The following is a 26,482-nucleotide window of genomic DNA, read 5'->3' as shown; positions in this document are numbered from 1 at the left end:
TTAGTTTCATTCCCAGTAACCTAAATAAAATTTAGTCTCGGTCAATACCAAATTACTTTCTTGGTGGCTTAGCAATTCCAGTAGGAAGAGAGATTCTCTTTCCTAATAGTTCTAACAAAAATCCTGGAACTCAGTCTCATTGGCCTAACTTGGATCACATGCCCATCCCTGAACCAATCGTTATGGTCAAGAGGATACAGTACTTTGATTTGCTAGCTCAGATCACATGCCCATCCCTGAACCAATCATTATGGTCAAGAGGATGCAGTACTTTGATTTGCTAGCTCAGATCACATGCCTATCTCTGAACCAATCTCTGTGGCCAGCATGATCCAATACTTGGATTTGCTAGCCTGGAGTACACACCCCCCACTGGCCTATAGAAGCGTTGCCCTAAAACCCCTGGAGTGAGAAATGTGGAAGGGTAGTTCTCCAAAAGAAAATTGACGTGTTTTTCCTAGAAGAAGGGGAAATGAATTTTCTCCAAGCGATCCAACAGATGTCCACAATTTTTATTTGTAAATGTTTAGTGTTACTATAGAAATTACAATAATTACTTAGCTCGTACATTATTCCATTTGAAGTTTTCTTCTTTTACCCTGGCCACATCCTGCACGTCTACCTTCACACAGATAGAATGAAAAAGAGCCTTCTATGCAGCTATATAGAATAGCTCTGTCCAGAAGAAATATAATGTGAGCCACATATGGATTTCACAATTTTCCAGCAGTCACAACTTTAAAAAATGAAAAGGAACAAATGACATTAATTTTCATAATATATTTCACTTAACAAACATTATTATTTCAACATGTAAATGACATAAAATGTTAGTAAGATAGTTCACATTCTCTTATCCATAGTAAGTCTTCGAAATCTCACGTGCATTTCATACTCAACGGCTCATCTCAGTTCAGACTAGCCACATTTCAAGGGCTCCGTAGCCACATGCGGCTCGTGGCTGCCAAGCTGGACAGCAGATACAGATGGTTGGGCTAGAACCGTTCTGTGGAACAGCGGGGGAACTTTAGGCCTAAGTCTTTCAAATTGGTACCAGATAATTATTCAGACTGAACTTTAGTTGGCTTTTTTTTATATATTCTTTAAGAAACTCCAAAAGTCAAAACTAAACTTCCCTGCTATGATTTCAGTCTTTATATTCTTAGAACCAACCATGCTTCCTTCTTTGACAACCTGTGATCTCAGTGTATATGTTGATTCTTCACTGAGGGGAAAGGGATTTTTCTGAGCCCAGGTTTCATCTGTCATTCTCATGCCACCCAGGTTTGTTTTTCCTTTGCAGAATTTAGCACAATTTGTAAACATATGTTTATTTGTGTATTTATTTGTCTGGCCCTATAGGAACCCTGGTGGTACAGTGGTTAAGTGCTCAGGCTACTAACTGACAGATCAGCGGTTCAAACCCACCAGCCGCTCCTCGGGAGAAAGATGTGTCAGTGTGCTCCTATAAAGATGACAGCCTTGGAAACCCTATGGGGCAGTTCTACTCTGTCCTATAGGGTCACTGTGAGTCAGAATCGACTCAACGGCAACAGGGTTATATCCTCCATTAGGTTATAATATCCATGAAGGTGGAGATTGAGGGATTATGTCTTTTGTTTAATACCAAACCCAAACTGTTGCCTTTCAGCCAATTCTTATTGATGGTGACCCCATGTGTTACAGAGTAGAACTGCTCCATAGGGTTTCTTGACTCTAATCTTTCAGGAAATGGGTCACCAGGACTTTCTTCCACACAGCCGCTAAGTGGGTTTGAACCGCCAACCTCTAGGTTAGTGGGCAATTGCAAACCGCTTTCGCCACCCAGGGACCTTTTTTTTAATTTAACAGTGCCTGGCAATCATTAGCGCTCTGCAAATATTTTTAAGTAAATAAATAAATTATAACTCTCCGGGCCAAATGTTAACATAGCAATATGTGACTTCTTTTCACTTTCTATTTTATCCTCCCATCCTGAAAAGTGTGGTCAATAAGTTTCCAAATGACATTTGAAATCACTCCAAGTGAACAGTACAGTCCAGAGAACTCTTAGTCTGGAGGAAACCGGTCATTCTACAGCTATTTATTGAGCACCTCCTATTTGCCAGGCACTGTTCTGGGTGTGGGAAACCTTCATTGGCTTCACATTCCAGTGGGGAGAAGTAGTAGAGATGGATGGATGGATGAATAGATAGATAGGTAGATAGATAGACAGACAGATATAGACAGATAGGTAGGTAGATGATAGGTAGGTAGGTAGACAGATAGATAAATAGAATAAATAAAATGTCAGTTGATACTAAATAAAGCAAGGCAAAGGGAATTGAGAGTTCTGGGGTGACAGAGGATGTTTATGTTGGGTGGTCATAGGAGGCCTCTTGTGTAACAGGACATCTGAAAAGAAGAAAGAAGAATGAAGGCAGTGAGGGAGTAAGCCATGCAGCTCTTCTCTGGGAACGCGATGTTCCAAGTGAAGAGAACTCTATCGTTGTTGTTGTGTGCCATCCAGTTGATTCCACCCCATAGCAACCTTATAGAACAGAGTAGAACTGCCCCATAAGGTCTCCTAGGCCGTAATCTTTATGGGAGCAGATCACCAGGTCTTTTCTCTTGCAGAGCGGTTAGTGGGTCCAAACTGTTGACCTTTCAGTTAGCAGCTGAATGCTTAACCACTGTGCCACCAGGGCTCCCTAGTAAAGAGAACAGCCAGAGCAAAGGGCTGAAGTGGGGGTGTACTAGGTGTATGTGAGAAACCACACTGAGGCCAGTGCGGCTGTAACAGAAGGAGCAAGGGAAGAATTGAGGTCAGAAGGTAGGATTTTAAGGACTTTGACTTCAAGTAAAATGGGGAGTCACTGAGGAAAATAAAGCCCTTCCCGTACTTGATGTGACTCACTGCATCCTTTTGGAGAAATATTTGCTTTAAGAAAAGAGGGTGAGTATAAAAATAATGGTAGATACATAGCGAGGACAGGAAAGTATTCTAGATTAGGAATGCTCCTAGAACCAAGGATACGTAGAGGTGAGAATGCAGAAAGTGTGTTCTTGGGACAGTGAGTAGACCAGTAGGTTGGACCAGAGGATGTGGGTAGGGAGTTGGAGGGTAGTGTGGTGAGATTGTAGAGGGCCTTGAACACCAGGTTAGTCACTCAGACCCCCTTAGGAAAGAAATGAGGGATCACTAAAGGCTTTTAAACAATACACAGATGTACAGCCTAGCCCAGTGGCTGCCAACATTTTCTTTACTCTGGACTCTTTCCTGTAAGTTAAAAGTTTTTAAAGATTCTGCCTATCAGGCATATTACATTTAAATAAGTTTTAATAAATTCCTTTTCCCATGATTATTAATCAAAAGAATCTATAACTTCCTATGAGTATTTATGATCATGAAATAATAAACATTTTCTCACTAAATTGACATAACTCTAACTCAAAATGAAGATAGATTTTAGATATAGATGTGAAATAGGATTTCTGTTGGGACTTTTAATACATAAAAAAGCTTATGAACCTTCCCCCACCCCCAATAGTACCTCCAAGGCCTGCTCCTGAGTGTTCAGGGACCCCAGGTGGGAACCAGTGACCTAGGCTGTGTCGTGGACCTTCTGGATTTCCAGCTGGAAGGCCACCACGGAGGCATCTTCACGCAGGCTCGAACACACTTGGTGGTAAATGTTTTGGCAGTTTCCCCAGCTCCTCACTCCGTCTGTTGACATTATGGCAGCATTGACCATCTGGTTACGAGGTTGGACAATACTCTCTCAGGATCCTTTGAAACAGAATTAACGCTCCACTGATTGTGTGGTAAAAGCTTGTTATAAAGTGAATCCACCTTTGTCCTGCTTTTCTCCCTTCTTTGATTAACACTGGGTATCAGTGTTCCTCTCCATGAGACCGTATTATCTCATAAGGTCAGCCTGAAGCTCTTGAAATCACAATTTCCATACTGCAGTTGATTCACATGGGTGAAATGATACGAACACTTTAGCTGTCCGTCCATCCATCCACCCCTCCATCTATTCATTCATACAACATTTATTTAGCAGTGGAGCCCTGATGGCATAATTATTAAGAGCTTGGCTGCTAACCAAAAGGTGGGCGATTCAAGTCCATCAGCCGCTCCTTGGAAACCCTATGGGGCAGTTCTCCCCTGTCCTATAGGGTCGCTATGACTTGGAACCGACTCAATGGCACCTAACAACAACAATCCTGAGGAGCAGCAGAGCTAAGCTGACCGTATTTCCCCATGAACCCAGCTTACTTCTGCTCTTTTGATATCGTTATTAATAACTTCTCCTTTCACTCTCATAAGTGTCCCAGTTTGGACAATAAATTATACGGTCATCCTAAGCAGAGACCAGTGTTTCAAAGTATCCTTAAAAGCATAATGGTTAGGAATATACGGTTGAGAGAATGCCTGTCATCAAATTCTTGTCCCACCACTTACCAGCTGTGTGACCTTTGCTAAGTCACTTAGTCTCGCTCTGTGTTATTTCACTCATCTATAAAATGAGACTAGTAATAGGACTTACGTCATGGAGTTATTATGAGAATTAAAAGAGTTGTTTTACATCCAGACCTATAACAAGCACTCTGAAAGGGTTAGCAATTTTTATGTAAAAACACATCCAGAAAACCTCATGATTTTATAAAGAAGTGTCTCTTTACCTCAAATACTGAAATGTTACCTCAATACATTTTGCAAATATTTTTAAATATTATAAAATATTCTTCTATCAGCTTACAAAAAATGATAGACAGTTTGCTAGGTAATAGATAATACAAACCAAAAAAACCAAACCCACTGCCGTCCACTCAATTCCGACTCATAAAGATCCTATAGGACAGAGTAGAACTGCCCCATACGGTTTCCAGGGAGCAGCTGGGGCATTTGAACTGCCGACTTTTTGGTTAGCAGCTGTAGCTTGCTGTGGCTCTTAACCACTGCGCCACCAGGGCTCCAGTAGATAATACAGTACATATAAATAGATCAGCCCAACCAAAAGTTTCTTGAAAAAAAAAAAGTACAAAAAATGATGACGACTTAAGGATCTTATTGACATTTATCAAATTATACCCTAAAATTTGTTAAATTAAAAAACTCCTTCCTCAAACCAGCCCCGTGAGATTTAATTGGCTACTGACATTACTGTCAGCATCAACTCCAAAATCACCGAAACTTTGAAAGAAAGATGTGTTATTTATTCTTAATACAGTGATATAAAAATGGATCCTTAGCCACTGAACCTGATAGACTTTCCTTTTTAATTTGTTGGCATCTCACATTATGGATGACAATTAAAATCGAATCCAGGAAACCAGTGGGGAGAGAGATGGTTTGCATAGCAAACAATTCTTTTCCTGGGAAGGACTTGACCACAGTAGCCCTATTACAGACTTTAGAAGAAGGGCTCCTTCTGAAGGTCTTTGGCTTAGCAATCGTTTAAGTTTTTTTATGCTTCCAGCTCTTCCACACAAATAGTATATGGCACCCTTTTACTTTAGATGGCTATATTTGCCATATTTTTCCAAGGCGTTATTTGTGACTTTAGCTGGGTTAATAATGTTTTTTCTTTGTCAAAAATAAGGCCAATGATTGCAGACACATCATCTGATTTACTTTCATAAAGGGACCTCAGTACTAGATTCAGTGCCTGATTAAAGGTTCAGTATGGCAATTAGCATATCCCCCAAATGATGGAGGAAACCCTGGTGGCACAGTGGTCAAGTGCTGCAGCTGCTAACCAAAAGGTTGGCAGTTGGAATCCACGGGGCGCTCCTTGGAAACTGTATGGGGCTGTTCTACTCTGTCCTATAGGGTCGCTATGAGTCGGAATCGACCTGACGGCAACGGGTTTGGGTTTTTTGTTTTTTGTTTCAAATGATGAAAAGGGAAAAAAATAAAGTGGTAGAAATGTGTTTATTTCGGAAATAAATGGAGAGTTAGTGATATCTAAAATGTGGCTTTAAATCTCATGTGTGTACATAAAGTAAAATGCCACTTAACTCAAATTTATCTTCCATTTCATTTCTACAGTAATTAAACTATTATACTCAGTAATATAACAGATGGTAGTAAGCCTCTTCGGAAAATGCTAAAGTGTTCCTAAATGTATAATAACTTGCCTCTATTGTCTCATTATTGTTTCCTTCACGTACCTCTCATGTAATTATTTCAGTGAAATTAAGTCCAGTGTGAGGAGATTTATGCCTAGAAAAGGTTCTCACCAATAATACACCCTTGTTTCTGCACTAGCAAGATGGAGAAGGTTCCTCCGTCTCCGGGAGTGTCATGATGAGTGTCTCAGTTCTATCAATATTCTGCCTTGACATTTGCATTATATCAGCTGATAATTCTCATGCCCTAATTTTCCATTTCAGTATTTCAATGACCTTCTATGTTAGGTACGTGCTGTTCAGAAATGTCCCTTCCAAGGTCAGATCTGTTTCCCTCGAACATTTTATTTTTAATAACTTTCAGCAAATCCCACTTCTCCAGCCTCCCTATCGGTCCAACCCATCAAGATTCCTTTATGCTATTCAGAGTGGAAAGTAAGAATTTCTATTTGAACATCTGGTGAGAACTTTACTTCTAGCAAAAACGGAGGAAAATGCTTATACTTTTGTATATCACGTTTTCGTTCTATACCCTCTCTCCCATTTCACATCAAGTTTTAGCAGAGTTTTCTGAACTAAAAGCTTCTTTGCTTATCCGTGGAAATAGTGGGATCAGCCCCAAATTCCTTCCCTGAGGCTGTACGGAAGAAAGGCCTGGTAGTCTACTGAAAAATCAGCCATTGAAAACCCTATAGAGCACAGTTCTACTCTGACACACGTAGATCACCATGAGTCAGAATTGACTCCATGGTAACTGGTTTTAATGAGAGGGTCAGTTTCTCCTCAGGAATAGAGTTGAAGAAGTTGCAGGCAGTGATATCTGGATGCCAGGCTGTGAAAAAATAAGGAATGATTATGACTTTCTACACCAGTGGAGTTAGAGAGACCTTAGGAATTGAGGTAAAGGGCCCCCACGACTAGTAGCTTCATGGAAGAATTTAAGAGTTGAGTACTTAGAAGCAGTGCCGAAAATAGGGAATCAAAAGAATTTTCTTAGTGAGGATTTTTTTCCATAATCCTACATTCGCCCCCGCCCCGTTAAATATTTCGTACATTGGTATTTATTAGATCCTAAAAAGGCGTTAGTGGACCCAATGATGGATAACATTGCTTTCCAGTACGGAAGAAGTCACCATAGAAGTGAGAAGCACCGCGGTGGCAACGTGTCGCGGGACCCAGCTCTGCACGTCTTTGTGATTAGCGGCAGACTCCCACGCGATCAAGTTCTGTACTGCCTGTGTTTCTGTTTCACTGCATTAACTGTGCTAAAGAAACACGCTCGATGCCTATGCTATAGACTTTCACTGAACCCCAGTGACTGCAAAAGTACTAAGCCCATTCACTGAAGCGTTGCAGACCGAGCCCAATGCTGCACTCCCGTAAAATGCAATGGGCGCCTTTCCATTACTTACAATGGGAGCTGTGGGAGTGTTTGCTTATGCAGATCAAAGGTGTCTCACCAAGGCAAGAAATTTGAGAAGATATGTGTTGTTAGGTTACCCTAGTCCAAGGTGTTCCTTTCTTAATCCCATTCCCCCACCTCCTCCTCCTGACATTGGCCCTTTCACCACGGAGAATTAAGAATTCAAATATAAACATTAAGTTAAAACTCAATTTACCAGAGTACCAAAGTTAATTTGAACATCTGAAAATTAAAGATCAGGCAGTTGCGGTGGCCTCTTGGGAACTATCTGTAAACTGACACAGGGAAAAGCAGCAGACACATGGCTCTGCCAGGGCCTCCACCTCCAAAACACCAAGGCTCGCCCACACCCAACAAAGAAGGACTCAAAGCTGGGTTTCCTGAATACGGGCTGGGGTGTATTTCACTGTGCCACATGAGTTCCTATGAAAGGGCCGCTTGCAGCAAATGGCGATGAACAGTCCAGATGGATCCTTCCCAGGGCAGAACTGGAAACACTGAGGAGAGCGAGGGGAGAAACACACTGAGCAGAGATTTCACATCTCTCCTGGTTGGTGCGAACGATTGATGTACTTGGCTGCTAACAGAAAGGTTAAAAGTTTGCATCTACCCAGAAGTGCCTTGTAATAAAGGCCTGGTGACCTACTTCTAACAAATCAGCTCTTGAAAACCTTGTGGCGCACAGTTGTGCTCTGACACACAAGGGGTCACCATGAGTCAGAGTCAACTCCACGGCAACTGGTTTTTGTTACCTGATTTTAGTGGCTGTGACTTTTGAGCATGCGTTGTACAAAGGAACATGATCTGGGTGTTAAGGTGGCAAAACAGTTTTAAAGCACTACTATAGGGAATTTTGGAAACGTTACGTTTTGTCTTACTTTATTTTGATTTGTTTTCTGAAGCTGCCCCATGGGTTTCTGTCCATAACAGGAGAAACCTAGGGCGCCGGTCAATCCCTAATTGTCGTTCAGTGGTGACCAGTCTTCTCTGTCTACAAGGGTTTCTGGGCTGGAGGTTCCACAGACCGAGACTGGACTTTCTGAAATGAACAGTCGAAGTCGTTGTCTCTTATTTATTCATCTGTTGATTTATTTTGTGATGTTTACAGCCCGTTCGCTGGACATGTGCGGGATGGGGGTGAGAGAGTTAGGGAAGGCCTCAAGACATCAACCATGAGGACCCCTGAATCCACTAACGGTCCGTAATTAAGGGAGTTTGAACAAATACTATGGACATGTGTGATAGCTAAAGTCTTATGTTTGAGTTTCGCGGTGCCGGTAGATTCAATTGACACCATTTCCTACTGTGTTGAGCTTCTCTTTGAATAATAATAGCTACCATTTACTCAGTACTCACTCCGTGTTAGGTACACTGCTGAATACATTGCAAGTATTATTGCATTTAATCCTGACAAACAGCCCTATGAGATAGGTACCATCCAAAATATAAGTGCATGAAGACTTTTCCCAGAAAAACTTTAAACACACACACACATACGCACACACACTTTTAGTCTCTCTCACCCACTTTCTCACACACACACATACACACACACACACGCACACACTTCAGTAGTCTTGATTGCAGAAAATAAGCAAAATCTATTCAGGATGGTTTACCAACAGTCCCATCTAGAAGCAAGAGGATGAACTAGCTAGAAAATATTTCATTCATGTTTTTCCAGAAAGGCTCTATTTGATTAAGAACTTATTTTATGTTAACATCTTATCCTTATTCTTGTATTAGTTTTTCTGAAAGCTAAAACCTAGCAAGAATGTGACAGGTCCACTAAAGATGTCACTGAAGCCATTGTGGGGTTACTGCAAGAAGCGGGGCTGGCTCCCAGGATTTTCTGTCTGATCTCCAGTGAGCCAGCAGACCCATTTCTGACAAACTGCCTTATAAACGTATCAGCAAAATCTGCTGAAGCTGTTGGAGCTTACCATTCCTGTAAAATTTTATCTGATGATAAGTTTCTTCCGTTGTCAGACCCCACATTGTTCATACATCAGGGTCTCTGCAGTAAGACCCCACCACCACAACCATCAACTAAAATGTTTTCCTAGTAATGCCTTCAAAAACAAGCAGTACTTGACAGGCCACAGGAATTTTTTTATCTACCATTGTTTAGATATTTACAATTAACTCCTTTGAAGTCTCAACTCAGAGCATTGGTTAATCCTAAGGAATTACCCAGGGGCAATGAGTGCATAATAATTTCATCTTAAACCTCGATAGGTCAGTATTGGGTAAGACATCTCTCTGCTGTGGATTGTGGAGGAGAAAATGACTGCTCAGAGAAGTTAAATAGCACATCCAGGATCACCAGCAGAGCTAAGACTTGAACACAGGCTTCACCCCAAAGCCTGTGCCAGTGTGTTTTTCAGAAGGTAGACTGTGAATCACCTGCATTAGAGTCACCGGAGCTGCTTATGAGAAACACAGATTCCCGGGCCTCACCAATGGGCCACAGAACCTGTGGGGGTGGAGACTAACCACCTGCTTTTTTATCAAGCTCCCTAGTGACTGTTAGTGTACACTGTACAAAGTCATGTGGTCTCCTGATGCTACAGGAGAATTCTAGCGCACTGAATGTGGGAGTGTTGGGGGAGGGGGTGAGTCTGGCTCTGACGTTTCTGCTGTAACCACTGAGAAACCACAGAGTTTCAGTGATCACCCAGGTGACCTCAAGGTGGTCAGGAGAACGATCAGAACAAGGACTTTGTCCTGTCTGTGGCCAAGTGGACATAAAGTCTGCACTGTTCTCAGGTCTCCAAAGAGAATTTGACTTATAAGAAGGAAAGAAGGGAGTGGAATAAAAGCAGATAATGAATTTGCTGGTGATTTGATTGGCAACATTTGACAAGCTCGTGGTAGGGTCCAGCCTGCAGCTGATAAGAAAATGTGACAAGAGCTAGACCAGAACTCAGCCCAGTCCTCGCCCGTTTTCCCGAAGCTTCCATGGAATGATGCCATCCGGTGGTTGATTACAGCATTTCATGTGGCATAAACGCTAGGCAGCAATTTCAAAAAAATACTCCTTAATGAGGGTTAAATGCTTCTTCTTCTCAGTCTGTCCAAAATAAAATTCACAGCTGAAAATCCAGCTAACCACGTTTCCCAGCTAACCACATTTGCCGGCAGACTCTGAGCCGTGCAGATGAGTACAGAATTGACAACAGTGCTCAAGGCTAGAAGTAGTTTTCCTTCGAATAGAACTCAGTTTGAAGTTAACCAAAAACCAGAACCAAACCCATTGCTATCGAGTCTGTTCCAAGTCCTATAGGACGGCATAGCCCTGCCTCATACGGTTTCCAAGGCTGTAACCCGTATGGAAGCAGACTGCCACATCTTTCTCCCAAGGAGCAGCTGGTGGGTTCTAACTGCCATCCTTTCGGTTAGCAGCTGAGCACTTAACCACGGCACCACCAGGGCTCCTGAAAGTAGCGACCGTTACTCTGCCAGGTTTGCGTTTGGTGATTAAGATGAGTATGTGTTTCTCCCCAGTCTCAGGAGGCCCAGGTGCTGAAACAGTTGGCAGAGAAGAGGGAGCACGAGCGGGAGGTCCTTCAGAAGGCTCTGGAGGAGAACAACAACTTCAGCAAAATGGCGGAGGAAAAGCTGATCCTGAAAATGGAACAAATCAAGGAGAACCGTGAGGCGAATCTAGCTGCTATTATTGAACGTCTGCAGGAAAAGGTAACCACAACAGAGTCCTGAACAGATGGGCACATTCACATGCGACACTGGCTGGGTGACCTCTCATGTGCCCGAGCACCAGAGAATTAGAATTTTCTGCAGGTGCAGAGGTCAGCTAACCCCATGGGCAGGGTCTCACGGGGGTTGGGGTGGGGAGTAACAACTTGGTAGAGAAATGGGAATCCAACGTTTAAGCTGGAATTTGGTCAAATTTTCCAGTGGCAAATGAATTCAGAGAGGTTGATTTATACTTTTCAGATCTATAAAAGACTTTTATATAAACTTTAAGGACCAACCTGTTATTTAAATCAGAAACATATTCATCAGAAAAGACCAGAATATTTATGCCCAATGGTAAGCCCATTCTCTCCATCAGGAAAACTAATTCCCCCAAAAAACCCAAACCCATTGCCATCGAGCTGAATTCTGACTCATAGCGACCCTATAGGGCACAGTAGAACTGCCCCATAGGGCTTCCGTGGCTGAAATCTTTATGAAGTAGACTACTGCATCCCTCTCCTGTGGAGCAGCTGGTGGGTTCAAACTACCAACCTTTCAGTTAGCAGGTGAGCTCTTAACCACTGTGCCACCAGGGCTCCTTTAGGAAAACTAGGGCATAATAATAACCTTGCATGGAATCAAAGCAAAAGGGATCTAGTTCTCATATCTTGGTGCATTTATCTTCATTAGACCCAACATAGACTCATACCCATGAGTCAGGATGAGCTGTGCTGGAGTTCTCTGGAAGATGTTCTCTCTTTCTGCTTTGTAAGCCCTATATGGTCTATCCCCCTCAAAAAATATTCCCTTATAAAAAGCGCAACATAGATATGAGTAGTTGAGCTTTGTCCGTGTGCAGTAGGCACTGGAGATACAGAGATGATAGAACTGCCCCTGTCATCAGGGCACTGAGAATTTAGAGAAGATCAGCCCCCCATTTCTGAGCATTTTTCTTAGGAAGCTCCATGTCTTCTGTTAGAGTTGGCCCATCTCATTTAAGGTTCAGGCAGCCTTATCCTGAAGTGCTGGCAGTACTTCCTTTTCACTCCCATTCTCTGATTACAAATATCAGGTAAAAACTGAAAAGAACTAAACCCATTGCCATCGAGTCGATTCCAACTCATAGTGACCCTATAAGACAGAGTAGAACTTCTCCATAGGGTTTCCAAGGAGTGGCTGGTAGACTCGAACTGCCGACCTTTTGGTTAGCAGCCAAATGCTTAACCACTGCGCCACCAGGGCTCCAATATCAGGCTATCCCCACCCCCCCAAAAAAGATCAAAAAAAAAAAAAAACCACACCAAAAGTAAAACAATGTTATAAACATGGGAATTTTTCATGGGCATCTGTGCTCTTGAGGCATTTCCAAAAGCATCGCTGAGGAAGGGTGTGTGAGCTCAGACACAGCAGTGAGACACCGAGGCTCTCAGAGTCATGTAGAGAAGTATTCAGTCTCTTGGGCAAAAGCCAGAATAGCCACTGGACACTTTGATCAAAACCTTAAAGATGAGATTAAATTTATTCATAAGCTAGTGTTTTCATCCTCTCAGAACTCTGTCACTGTGTTTCACCTACATGAATCAGGTCAGGGTTGGCCAATGCAGCTGAGTTCAGCTCTCTACGGGTTGCATATGGCGGTACAATAGCAAGTGCTTTGTTGACATGCAGGAGAGCAAAGTTCCATTGACTAAAATTTGCTCTCGTTTATCAGTCCTCCTCCATTTGCCTTCAGTTTACACATTTCTAGAGGACCAAGGAAATGTTGGAGCCCTGGTAGCGCAATAGTTAAGAGCTACGGCTGCTCACCAAAAGGTTGGCAGTTCGAATCCACCAGCCCTCCTTAGAAGCCCTGTGGGGCAGTTCTACTCTGTCCTGTAGGGTCGCTATGAGTCGGAATTGACTCGATGGCAATGGGCTTGGTTTTTTGGTTTGGAGGAGATGCTAATTCCTGCTTGATCAGCGCTGGTACCAGGGACGGCACAGAACCACTGTTTACTCTATTTGAGGTAATTATGACTTGACTTCTCTCTCACATCCTAAGCCCTAAAAAATCAAGGGGAGTTGCTAGGAATGGGCCATGCCAATCTTATTTCAGATTCTCAGTTAAAATGTCAACATCCAGTGCAAGATTTAGATCTTCAGCAGCCCAGGAACATTATTGTTTTTGAAATTACACCTACAGAAACAGCATATCCTTCTGGATTTCAGTTATACAACATTCACTAAATTTTGTGTATTTAACTAGTATTTTCAGAAGTATTGACTCTTAATATGCAGCTTGTTTTCTCGGTGTATTTTTTATATTCACTTACACACCGCCACCTCCTTTTTGCACTCTTCCCAGCTCTCAGCCAGATTTAGCCTCCACAGACAGACAGACAGACAGAATATATGTACCATAGATTTCCCAAAACTGTGGGGTGCTGATTTCCCTGACACAAATTTTTCCTGAAAATAATTAACCTGTGGGGTGTTTAAAATTCCTGACACCAAGGTGCAGAATCTCAAGGGGTAGGATCCAGTCATCCATTTATTTTTAAAACCCTCCAGATAATTCCACTATGTAGCCAGGTTTGAGAATCAGTGTTTTGTAGCCTGTTCTGATTTAAATATCAGCTGACAGTATTGTATCCTGTGTTCAGTGATGCAGCTCACATTGTTCTAGGGCCATGTTTTCCTGGTGTTCCACAGCTGAGGAGACACTTACCAAATCTAATAGCATCTTCGCCTAGTGTCAGCCAAGATGTTATCTCCTCAATAAGGTAGAATTCTCCCTTCTGAGGGAGTACCAAATTTATTTCCATTTGATATACTTTAAATATGTGGTAGATTTGGTAGAAATTTTTTGTTTGCATATTGTATGTGTTTATGAATACTAAAACTACTTCGCTTTCTCCTGAAATACGACAAAGTACTTTACTATGATCATTATCTGGTAGTTGAATCAATTTCTAGCAGCTGAATGAAATTGCTGTTTGGGAATCAGAAATTGAAGAGAGGATCAATAATAATAGTAAGGCTAAAAATGTATGCAACTGCCAGTATAACAAACTCTTCTGGAATCTCCCACATCAAATAGTGATCACCGCTGAACTGACACCTAGGAAGGAATTAATCATTCAATGGGTATTTACTGAGTCTTCTTTATATGCTTAGGAGCCTGCAAGGGGATGTGACACCAAAAGGTATTTACCATCTCTTTCCCAGTGCGTGCAATATATAATCCAGCAACAAATAACATGGCACCAACAACTAGCGAATAAGACAACCTTCAGTACGGTCCAGTACAAACAGCGCAAAGGCGCTAAAGAATGTCAGTAGAGCTAAGTCCGTACCAACGCCGCCACGTTAAATACCGATCCCTTTGACAACCCTCACAAGACGTATCAATCAGGCAAGAAATGTGATACAATACCTCTTAAGCTTTTACAGCTATCAGCTCCCATCCAGCCTCGGTTCCTCTTCTCCTTAATCAGAGGTTTGAGTCGTTCAAGCATATCCTCACCATAGTGCTCATGGTAGTGTCCTTGGTGTCAATTCCCAGAAGCCCCTTGGAGCCTCAGCCATGTTACCTCGAGGTTTTAGCTAAAACTTGAGGGCCTAAAGTAAAAGCGAAGCTGGCTGTACTTTAGAAGCTACTGGGGAGCTTTTTAAAACAAGAGATTCTGATTTCATTGTCTGGGATGGGGCCTGGCAATCAGTTTCATTTTTAAAACTCACCAGAAGAAACTAATATTTAGCCAGAGTTGAGTACACTTTGTTAAGCAGTCATAAATTATATTTAAATATTTAAGATCTTTGTTCCCTAAGAGTGCCTGTTTTACTCCAAATACAAACGTGACACTCTTTATTTCAATTTCCTATTTCCTTAGCACCTCATCTCAGCTCTGGAGCCTATTCTTTTATTGAAAAGAATCCAGTGTGGACAAAGGTGTGGGAGAAGGTCACAGAGACCTGCTGTAGGCTGATCTATTTGTCTCAGTCGAGTGACAGAGATAGTCATGCCCGGGGCTCAGAATTGCAGTCTGTGGATTACGACCGACATTCTTGCATCCTGCTCTGGTGAACTTAAACACCTTCTTATCCTTGAAATGATGTCATAAACAGAAAGAGAGAGACGGGGAGGTGGGGAGAGGAAGAGAAAGAGGAAAATAGCTGTTCTTGCCACGCTAGAAAAGACGAGACTCTTTCTTCCCCCCAGCCTGTCCCTTCCTTCCTCCTCCACATCCCGCACGACAGTCACCACCTGACCCTTTAGGAAGCCTGAATAGCAGCAGCTCTCTTATCAGACCCAACCAGAAATGGTAGTAAGATAGCTAATTAAAATTTTAGACAACCAGTTAATGAAGTAGAATAATTTTTAAACTATATACACTCATTGAACAAGTGATTCTAACTGCAAATATGAAAATGTACAGTCATTTGATCTTTTTTTTAATAAAGGCCAAGGGCTTTTTGAGCAACAGATCAATCAGTTAATTGGGATTTTAATATCTTTTTTTCTTGCATCAGCCACACCAGTATCATTGTCTGTGATTTATAGTTTCAATTTCTTTAAAATTGAGTGAGAACGAAAGACATCAACAAAATAATCTGGATATAGATTTTTTACAACTTTTCCTAGCTAGTTGATCCACTCAATATCTGATAAGGTTTCACTTCCCCAAGTCTTTCCAAACCTTTCTCTCTAAACCAGGTGCCTTGGAGTCAGTTCCAACTCATGGTGACCCCATGTATTCCAGAGTTGAACTGTGCTCCACAGGGTTTTCAATGGCTGATCTTGCAAAAGTAGATCACCAGGCCTTTCTTCCAAGGCACCTCTGGGTGGACTCAAACCTTCAACCTTTCGGAACGGCTGATCTTGCAAAAGTAGATCACCAGGCCTTTCTTCCAAGGTACCTCTGGGTGGACTCAAACCTTCAACCTTTCGGAACGGCTGATCTTGCAAAAGTAGATCACCAGGCCTTTCTTCCGAGGTACCTCTGGGTGGACTCAAACCTCCAACCTTTTGGTTAGCAGCTGAGCATTAACTGCTGGCACTATCCAGCGACTCCACTTTCTCTCTACCCTCCCATTTTTCCATGTATATAACATTTAATCAAATTACCTGCTTAAATTTTCAAACACAACTAGCTAAGCACATTGAAAATACCACCCACTCTTATCAAGCATATACCTCAGCCAGGGAAAGGAGAAGTGTGTGGACATACTAGGAAAAACCCTGCTAGCCTCAAGAACTCACCATTTAGAAGGCATCGGTCAGTAGGTTTTATGGAGGAAATGTAGAGGGTTGATTAACCAGGCAAGTCATTTAAGAGGACTTCCAAACCGTGCAGAATTCTCCCTGATCCGGATTGTATCATATCTTCTTGCTTTTATAACCTTAACTGTGTTGTCCACTAATCCACACCGACATTGCCCAACTCATAATCTTGTAATAAATACCAAAGTAGTTTTCAGCGGTATTCAGGAGTGAGAGAAGCAAGAAGCTGAGACAGCCTCGACAGCTACTTGACCCCACCCAACCACAAAGTATAGTATTTAGGAAATAAAAGTGTACTAGGGAAGTTTGCGTCTAATAATACAGAAAACGTCAAGGGAAAACATTATAGCCATTATTTTAGCAATAATAAAAACCAAAAGCCAGTTACCATCAAGTTGACGCTGCCTCACGGGGAACCCACGCGTGTCGGTGTAGAACTCTGCTTCACAGGGTTTTCAGTGGCTGCTTTTTCAGAAGTAGATTGCCAGACCTTTCTTCCGAGGTGCCTGTGGGTGGACTCGAACCTCTAACCCTTCTGTTAGCAGCCAAATGTGTTAACCATTTGTCCCACCCAGGACTCCTTAGTGGTAGTAGCATCACACATGATGCCGTTTAAAATAATAAAAATATATTTTCTTAAGGGAATAAGATTCTGTGATTACTTTCCTAAAATGGTTTTGATGACGTATAACTCTTCAGCTAGATTTCAATTTACATTTATTGTAACTTCCTTCTTTTGTCTGATTTTTGTTTTTCTTGTCATTCATGAATGTCCTTTGTGTAACCACTTACTACTGAACATGTCTAGTGAATGAATAATGAAAGAGAGAAGGGGGTTAAAACCAGCATTTGTCGAATGCTTGCTACGGGCCAGGCGTTTTACATGTACCGTCACATGTAATCCAAACAACAAACCTAAAAGGAGATATTGTTCTTATCCCCATTTCACATCTAAGGAACCTGGTCCTTAGAGAGGTTAAGTAAGCCATTTGGCCATGATCACAAAGCTAAGTAGACTGTAGAGTCAGAATTTGAACCCGTCTCTTTAACGCCCAACTTTTATACCAAGTTTGCATACTAAGCGATGCAGCAATACTTCATCAGTCATCAAACATTGTAGCCGTGGCGAGAGTGTTGGAAGCTGATAGTCTGTGGCTGACCGTGACCAATGTCACCTTATGAAAATGGGTCTTCTTGGCACCTGCTGCTCACTCCTGCTCCCATTTGTACTGTAAGTGCGCAGTCATTAGTAAAAAGAAGGGTGTCTGATGATGGTCACCTCATCTTGCATTTACACAGACTCATGTAACAGAATTTCATAGAAGGATGGTCTCCTAGTTCATCTAGATCAAGCCCCTTGTTTACATTTGATACCTAGTGAATTTAAGGGGACAACGAAAGGTAAAGGAAAAAGAAAAGACTTTGTATTTCTTGGATGTGTTGAGTCAGCTCCAACTCATAGAAACCCCCTGTGACAGAGTAGAACTGCCCCATAGCGTTTTCTTGACTTTGAGCTTTACAGGAGCAGATCGCCAGATCTTTCTCCCGTGGCGCCGCTGAGTGGATTCCAACCGCTATTCTTTCAGTTAGCAGCCAAGCGCTTAACTGTTGTACCACCAGGGCTCCTTCACGCTTTCTTAGAGAATTTTGTCTAAAACCACCTTTATACATATAGCCTTATCCAAGCAAATCTTGCATACACCCGTTATCACGCATTCCTTTTTCATTATACTGATGGGAGTAGCGGGTAAGTGGCCAAGTATACTGTAATTCTAGCCCAGTGCCTCTGATGGTGCCTGGAAAATAGTAGGAGCTTAATAGTGAAATGAATATTATCAAATAGCAGCCCTGACTTCTTGATAAGATTTCCCAGACCATCACAACCACCATAGTAACCTCTGCACTCACGGTCTTCTGATCATTGCAGACAGTTTGCTGATAAGAAAACAGTGTTGAAAATTATATGCTTCTTGCCTGTCTGCATTTGATTCTCCAACATTTTGACATAAAGTCACATTGCAGTTTCATTCATACATATTTGATTATTTGAATGTAAAATTTTCCAGTAATAAATTTTTAAATACCTGAAAGCAAATAATATTTTTCCTAGAAACTAAGAATAATTTATTTAAATTTCCTTTTGCTGGTGTGCTCCCTCAAGCTCACAGATTTTATTTTTTCTTTCCTTATGGAAAAATCCATTTATTTATGAGTTCAATAAAAAGTGTACCCCAGAACTATCAAAAAGCACTCCAGCGGCATAATACTACTAACAATAATGTTTCCTGTTATAAATTTGAGTTCATATGAATCTTTAAGCTGGAGGTGCTGGTTTTTTCCCAGCACCGTGACAGTCTGGGTTTTTTCTCACTTTTCAACAGAGCTCAACTCTCACTAATTAGTTTCTTTCTGTGTGAGAAGAAGATTTCTCTGCAGCTTTTTCCTTATAATAGCAGAATAGAAAGAGAGAAAAGACAGCTGCATCCATGCGAATTTCCCGTCGTTTCCAAACAGAACGTGATTTCTCTACACATGCCCTTTTTCCTGCTCTTCATGGCTTTTGAACAGATGCAAAAGGCTCATTTAAACCAATTAAATAAAATTACTTCTAAACTCTTTCATCAGCGTCAACTTCCTCTTCACTCCAATTCTGTATCTTAGAAGGACGTATAGAGAAGGATATGCCTTTTTCTCCCAAAGCCTACATTTGAAAAGACACGTTCTTCACACAACTGTAGCATTTTCTCCTGGCATGAGCATAGAGATTATACGGCAATGGTCACAAGGGTGGGTTGTGGAGCCAGGCTCCTTGAGTTTGAATTTCAGCTCTGCTGCTGGTTGGCTATGTGAGCTTGCACACATTAATTATCTTTCTGTCTTGTGCCTCGGTTTCCTCATCTGTAAAATGGGGATGATAACAGACCCTTCAGGACTTTTGTGAGGATTAAGATAATTAATAAAGAGAACATCTGTATTTATGCATGTCTGGTACATATACTAAGTGCCTAATAAATGCTCGGCATTATACAGATTGGGTGAATCTGCAAAAGACCTCTTTAATGTGTTGAAAAGCAAAGATGTCACTTCAAGGACTAAGGTGCACCTGACCCAAGCCATAGTATTTTCAGTCACCTCATATGCATGTGAAAGCTGGACAATGAATAAGAAAGACCAAAGAAGAATTGATGCTTTTGAATTATGGTGTTGGCAAAGAACACTGAATATACCATGGACTGCCAGAAGAGCGAACAAGTATGCCTTGGAAGAAGAGCCAGAGTCCTCCTTGCAGTCAGCCATGGCAAGGCTTTGTCTCACGTACTCTGGACATGTTGTCAGGAGGGACCAGTCCCTGGAGAAGGACATCATGTTTGGTAAAGTAGAGGGTCATCAAAAAAGAGGAAGACCCTCAAAGAGATGGATTGACACAGTGGCTGCAACAATGGGCTCAAGCATAACAACAATTGTGAGGATGGCGCAGGACTGGGCAGTGTTTCGTTCTGTTGTACGTATGAGTTGGAACCGACTCAACGGCACCTAACAACAAACAACAACAAATTATAAAGAACTCTGTAAGCAGAGACACCTTGAGATTAATAGAATTTAATGATAAAATTTATTTATAGTTGGTCAAGGTCATTGCCCCTGAACTAAGGCTTTTTAGAGACTCAGGAAATTTCTGGAGCTTCAAGAAAAAAAATATATATAAACGATATTCTAAATAGTAAAATAAACAATACTACTAATAAATAACATTTTAAAATCTCAATTTCAACTTAACAGACATTTGCTTAGCACCTGTGACATGCAAGGCAATGTATTTAGAGTCATCTGATGTAGTACCTTAGACTGAAAACTACTGGATCCACTTTCCCGCATCACTTTCCCTCCTCGGCAAGTTCAGTTCCCAAGTCAAAAGTTAGAACCTCAGTCCCTCATGTAAATAAATATCCACCAATCCCCTACTATGTGCACAGCACTCTGCTAGGCACTGCAAATAGAACAAAAGTACGAAAACACAGCCCTGGCCCTCAGTGAGCTTATAGTCTAATACAGCGGATGAGACAAGAGCAGACTTACCCATAGTGCAAATTAAAATAAAATGATTGCCACAAATGGAAAACGAGACTTTCACAAAAATCTTCATGGAGAAAGAACAATTACTACGAGTCTTAAACTGTAAGCTTATGATTCGAACCAGAGGAGATGGAAGACCAGGAATTTCAAACATTGGAAATTGCATGAAAAGACAATTCCATTAAATTGAGTATCTTGTATGTGTAGAAGAGGGGAGGGCTAAGGTAATTTGAAGGCAAGTTGCGAAAGGGCTTCTCGAACAGGTTAAAAGTTTAGGAAGCTCATAAAAAGCCTTCTTCCTGGATTTAATCCTCCTAAAATGCCCATCAGCAATTGTGTTGTTGTTGTTAAGTGCCATCGCGGCGGTTCTGACTCATAGTGACCCTATGTACAACGGAACAAATCCCGGCCCGGTCCTGCACCATCCTCACAATCGTTATGTTTGAGCCCATTGTTGCAGCCACTGTGTCAATCCATCTCACTGAGGGTCGTCCTCTTTTTCGCTGACCCTCTACTTAACAAGCACGATGTCCTTCTCCAGGGATCGATCCTCCCAATAACATGTCCAAAGTATGTGAGATGAAGCCTTGCCATCGTGATTCCAAGGAGGACTCTGGCTCTTCTTCCAAGATGTACTTGTTCATTATTCTGGCAGTCCATGGTATATTCAGTGTTCTTCGCCAACACCAAAATTCAAAAGCACCAATTCTTCTTCAGTCTTTCTTATTCATTGTCCAGCTTTCACATGCATATGAGGCGATTGAAAATACCATGGCTTGGGTCAGGGGCACCTTAGTCCTCGAAGTGACATCTTTGCTTTTCAACACTTTAAAGAAGTCTTTTGCAGCAGAATTGCCCAATGCAATGCATCATTTGATTTCTTCTTGACTGCTGCTTCCATGGGTGTTGATTGTGGATCCAAGTAAAATCGAATCCTTAACAATTTCAATATTTTCTTCGTTTCTCATGGTACTGCTCAGAGTCCAGTTGTGACGATTTTTGTTTTCACCAGTTATAAAGTCCTTAAATTACTGTAGAAAAGGAAAAATGCTAACATTAAAACTGATAGGGAAACAGCAATGTGATGCTTTGCTATCTCTGGATTTACACAGTATTATTAGTATTCGAAATGCTCTTAATCATATGACCTTTGGTCATTAAAAAAAAAAAAACTCAACCTGTTGCTATTGAGTTGATTCTGACTCATGGTGATCCCATTTGTTTCAATCAACTACAGCATTAAATATTTTTTGAAGACAATAGAAGACTTGTAAGATCTTCTTTAATATGACACTTCTTGAGTCCCATGTTTTCTTTTCTCTTTCTTCTTCCTTAAATCTTTTGTATTGTGGTGAATATATATATATATATATATATATATACACATATAGAAAACAAAATTTGCCATTTCAACAGTCCAGTGACATTAATTACATTCATCATGGTGTGCATCCATCATCACCATTTATTTCCGTCTTCCATCACTCTTAACAAAAGTTCAGTGCTCCCAAGAATTGAAAGCAGGAACACAGATACTTGCACACAGCTGTTCACTGCAGCATTGTTCACAATAGCCAAAAGGTGGAATCAACCTAAATGTCCATCAACAGATGAATGGATGTTTCCTTCCTTGTAAAACGAGAAAAATTCCTAAAGTAGAAATCAAATGCGGTTACTTCCAGTCAGGCGCATGGTGTACTGAGGAACGGGCCGGCACTCCCGGTTGTCTGTGTGAGCGGACGAGGAGGCGCTGTGACATTTCTCCCGTTGGTGTTTTCCAGGAGAGGCATGCCGCGGAGGTGCGCAGGAACAAGGAGCTCCAGGTTGAACTGTCCGGCTGAGGCGATGGAGGGTATGGCACGCCCCACCATCAGTGAATCCCCCTGCCTATATTATAATGGATCATGCGATATCAGTATGGGAAATGTATGACATGGTTTAAAAAAAAAGAACTCATTATAAAAAATAAAAAAACAGAATCAAAAATTAAAAAAAAAAATCAATGCGGTCTCTTTGCAGAATGTTTTGCTTGATGTTTAAAAAATACCTTGGATCTTATTTTGTAAATATTTACATTTTTGTTAAAAAATACAAGTATTGCATTATGCAAGTTATTTCATAATCTGACATGTCCTGTAACAGGCTTTTGATGTTGTGTCTTTCCACTCAAATGAATTTGCTAGGTCTGTTCTTTTTGAAGCTCCCCCTGTCTGACTCCATCCTCCGCCCTTTTCATTCCAACAGAAAAATGAGGTCAGTAGACAGTCTATGGTGCTAACCACCCACCATTGCCTAATGACCTGGACGGCTTTGTAAAGTGAGTTTGAGTAAGACCGTGCCTCCATCACAGGTATTATAACTCTATATGAACCTCCGCATTTGTTTTCTCATGATCTACTTACCACTTAGAAACTACAGAACCACCAAGGCTAAGAAAAACCACCAACTGTAGCATTTACTTCTGCCTTCTACTGGATTATGTGCTACAAATGTTCTTTGACCGTAGAAAGGGAAGGATGAGAAGACAGATCTCAATCTGGGTAGAAGCAAAAAGCTGAACCTTTGAAAGTGCTGAACACAAATCCAAACCCAAATGGTGTAAGCAGCCGCAAAAATGTTCTTCGTAACGTGGCTTAATTCTCTAGTTGAAGTTCTTTTGAGGGAATGAATTAATTAATGTGTCAGGTGGCTTATCTGTGGATGCCATGATTGATGATGTTCATTTTAAGCTCTTACCTATAGTACAAGTTGATGATGCTACTGAATATTTTTCCACTTGGAAACTGTGAGCTGGTTGTTTCATTAAAACACGCACGCACGAGAACAAAATCAAAAGCACTGCGGACTTTCATTCAAGCTGGTCTTTCTTCCCCAGTGTGAGGCAATCCTGCCTGTTTAAAATAATAATAATTCCATCTGTGATGACCGATGCAGTTAAGGGGGCTAGCAGGGCATCTGTGCCAATTAAGAGATTCACCAGACACCCACCTTAAGTACCTAGTCGCAGTTTTGAAGTCGTTTCTCCCCCACCTCCTGAAGGTTGCTGCCTGCATATTTACTCTTCATTAGTGCTATTTTCCTGTATGTCATTGTGAGCAAGCTGTGATTAATAAAGAATTGGAGTTCTGTGAACTAATACAAGTTTGGTCTGTTCTCTTGCTCCTTCATACGTCTGTCCCTGGAGTTCAGATTTTTAGAGGGTGCCCATTGGGTAAAATGATCCAAGAAACCAAGAGAGAACAGGGAGCGTTGGACAGAAACCAAGGCTTCACTGATTTGCTTCCCTTTTGGAGCAGCAGGCGGCATCTCTTTTCTCTTTCCCTCTGACAGGCCCTTCCAGCGGGAGAAGTCATCAACCTGTTCTCCTTAAACAGGCTCAGGACTGAACAAGGTTCAGACGGATAATTCTAAGGAAGAGAGCCCCTTTCAAAGCACTTGGAAGCTCCTGGCACCGTCTCATTTGCCTGACCTCAAGTTCCCCGTGTGGCCCAGAGGACACCCTCCCTGTCCTAGGCCGTCTGTTGCGCTGTGATTCCCCCTGGCATACTGCTGGGTTTTGCACTGCCAGTAAATAACACTGAACATGCTGCACACACAGACACAGCAGGGTCCCATCGGTGACCCAGATGGATCCCACAAGACCAAAGGAACCACATCCAGTTTGAGCAAAAAATCATAAATAATTGAAACCACCCAGATTTACAAGTAAGGTAATTGGCCGTCTTCCACAGAAGCACTAACAAGCCAAGTGCAGGGCTGAGGCCACCTGGTCTCTATCTGGCGTACCCTGTATTTGTGGGGCTCTGACACTGCAGCAAATGATATAGCTGCTTGAAAACATGAGCTCCATTCCACTCCTTTGGGAGTTGCCAGAGCGTCTGGTTAGCAAGAAATAAGCTGTACTTTCATCCAGATTTTATATAACTTAGTTCAGAAAGCATTATTGGAGTGACTTTCATTGGACCAGACCCTGTGATAAGCCCTGGACACTTGAAAGTGAATAACTGCAAGAAGCTCACGGTCTAGTAGCTAATTTTGGCCCCTAACTAACAAACGGGATATTTTGGTCAGCCTATGTAACATACTGAGAGAAAACATAAAATTTTGAAATATTAAAAGTAGTTAACAAACCTCTTAAACTACTTTGTGGGCCCCTAAATTGGAACTGCTGGCTAGTCCAGCTGCCTAATTTCACAGTGAAGAAACTGAGGTACACAGACGTAAGTGATTTGCTGCAGGTCCCAATAACGATATCTCATGACTCTTCACGAATAGCTTGCCAGCAGGCCATCTCCAAACCTCACCACATGGTGAGGATGGGTTATTTCTATGAAGCTTCCCTAGCTTCATAGGACCAACCAAACCAAAACCCACTGTTGTTGAGTCCATTCCAACTCATAGCGATGCCATAGGTTCTCCAAGGCTGTAAATCTTTATGGAAGCAGACTGCCACATCTTTCTCCTGCTGAGCTGTTGGTGGTTTCCAACCACCAAACTTTCGGTTAGCAGTTGATCACTTTAAACACTGCACCACCAGGGCTCCTTTTCATAGGACCAAACCCATTGCCGTTGAATTGATTCTGACTCATAGCAACCCTATAGGACAGAGCAGAACTGCCCCATAGGGTTTCCAAAGAGCAGTTGGTGGATTCGAACTGCTGACATTTTGGTTAGCTGCCAAGCCCTCAACCGCTGTGCCACAAGGGCTCCATTCATAAGACCAGTGGTCCTCAAATATTAGCATGCTTCAGAGTCAGCTGTTGGTAGAGTGCTGGGCCCCAGATTCCTTAGATCAGCCCTGAACCCAAGAATGTGCATTTCTAACAAGTCCCCAGGTGATGCTGATGGTGCTGTCTACAGACCTCATTTAAAAAGCCCTGCTATAAACATGCAAATGGATGCAGTTGTATGGATTCTCATTCCCTCCCCCACTGCGGGTTTCTGTTTCCATCAGGGTATGTTTCATGTGGGTGGGAGGAGAACAGAAGCTTATTCAATCTTATTCAAAAAGTGGAGGCAGGGTGCAGAGGAATCCAAGAAGGAAAAAATTGAACTATAACTTGCAGGATGCTAAGACAATAGAACAATGCAGCTAGGGACTGGGGCTAAGAAACGGGTGAGGTCAGAGAACCAGTGCTTGGCATCTCACAACAGGATTTCAGTAGAGCTTTAAACCCCTGAAGCTGCTCCCAACCTACTAGGAGATGAGCTAAGAGCTCTTTACAAGGGTGGTGCCATTTCATGAGTTATCCACAGTTCGTTAGCCTGGTTCTACTTTAAGATTTTTTTATAGAAATTCTTGCTTTCCTCAGTGCTGTATTCAAATTGTGTATATGACTTTGAAAAGTTCAGTGAAAATTCACAAAATCCCATTGGTATGATGATTCACCCCCCTCTCCTATCTCTTCTACACCCAAAATGTATGAACAACTGAATGTTGACAAATCCTACTCTCTGCTGAGAACCCTACCTTTGATGTGGAGGCACCAGCCTTCACAACACTTCAGAGGAGAAAACAAAGGTGAAAATATGCCAACAGCCGTTCTCTACCCCATCCACTCCCTTCCCACTGAGAGAGAGAATGAGAAGGAGGAGAGAGGGCCCCCTCGACTTTGTTGTTGTTAGGTGCCGTCGATTGGTTCTGACTCTGTACCGTGTGTACAACAGAACAAAACACTGCCTGGTCCTGTGTCATCCTCACAATCATTGTCATGCTTGAGTCCATTGCGGCTACTGTGTCCGTCCATCTTGTTGAGGGTCTTCCTCTTTTTGCTGGCCCTCTACTATACCAAGCATGATGTCCTTCTCCAGGGACTGGTCCCTCCTGATAACATGTCCAAAGTACATGAGACGAAGTCTCGCCATCCTTTCTTCCAAGGAGCACTCTGGCTGTACTTCTTCCAAAA

At 42.0% G+C, this 26,482-nt stretch overlaps 1 protein-coding gene across 2 annotated transcripts in view; it reads left to right on the top strand.

Annotated features, from left to right (window-relative positions):
• STMN2 (stathmin 2) overlaps positions 1-23,755 on the top strand; it is a 62,602-nt gene extending 38,847 nt beyond the window's left edge. The window contains exons 4-6 of one of the 2 annotated variants that reach the window (XM_023740304.1): positions 11,048-11,239; positions 22,358-22,428; positions 22,821-23,755. In XM_023740304.1, the coding sequence (XP_023596072.1) occupies positions 11,048-11,239; positions 22,358-22,417 (252 nt within the window). In that variant the 3' untranslated portion in view covers positions 22,418-22,428; positions 22,821-23,755. Of the gene's footprint in view, positions 1-11,047; positions 11,240-22,357 lie in introns of both variants that reach the window. The other variant, XM_004386006.2, reaches the window with a different exon arrangement.
• Positions 23,756-26,482: the final 2,727 nt, after the last annotated feature.

Source organism: Trichechus manatus, unplaced genomic scaffold (genome assembly GCF_000243295.1).
Source record: "Trichechus manatus latirostris isolate Lorelei unplaced genomic scaffold, TriManLat1.0 scaffold00152, whole genome shotgun sequence".
In the NCBI taxonomy this organism is placed as follows: Eukaryota; Metazoa; Chordata; class Mammalia; order Sirenia; family Trichechidae; genus Trichechus; species Trichechus manatus.
Note: the sequence above shows the minus strand (reverse complement) of the source record. Positions and strands in the feature narration are given on the sequence as shown.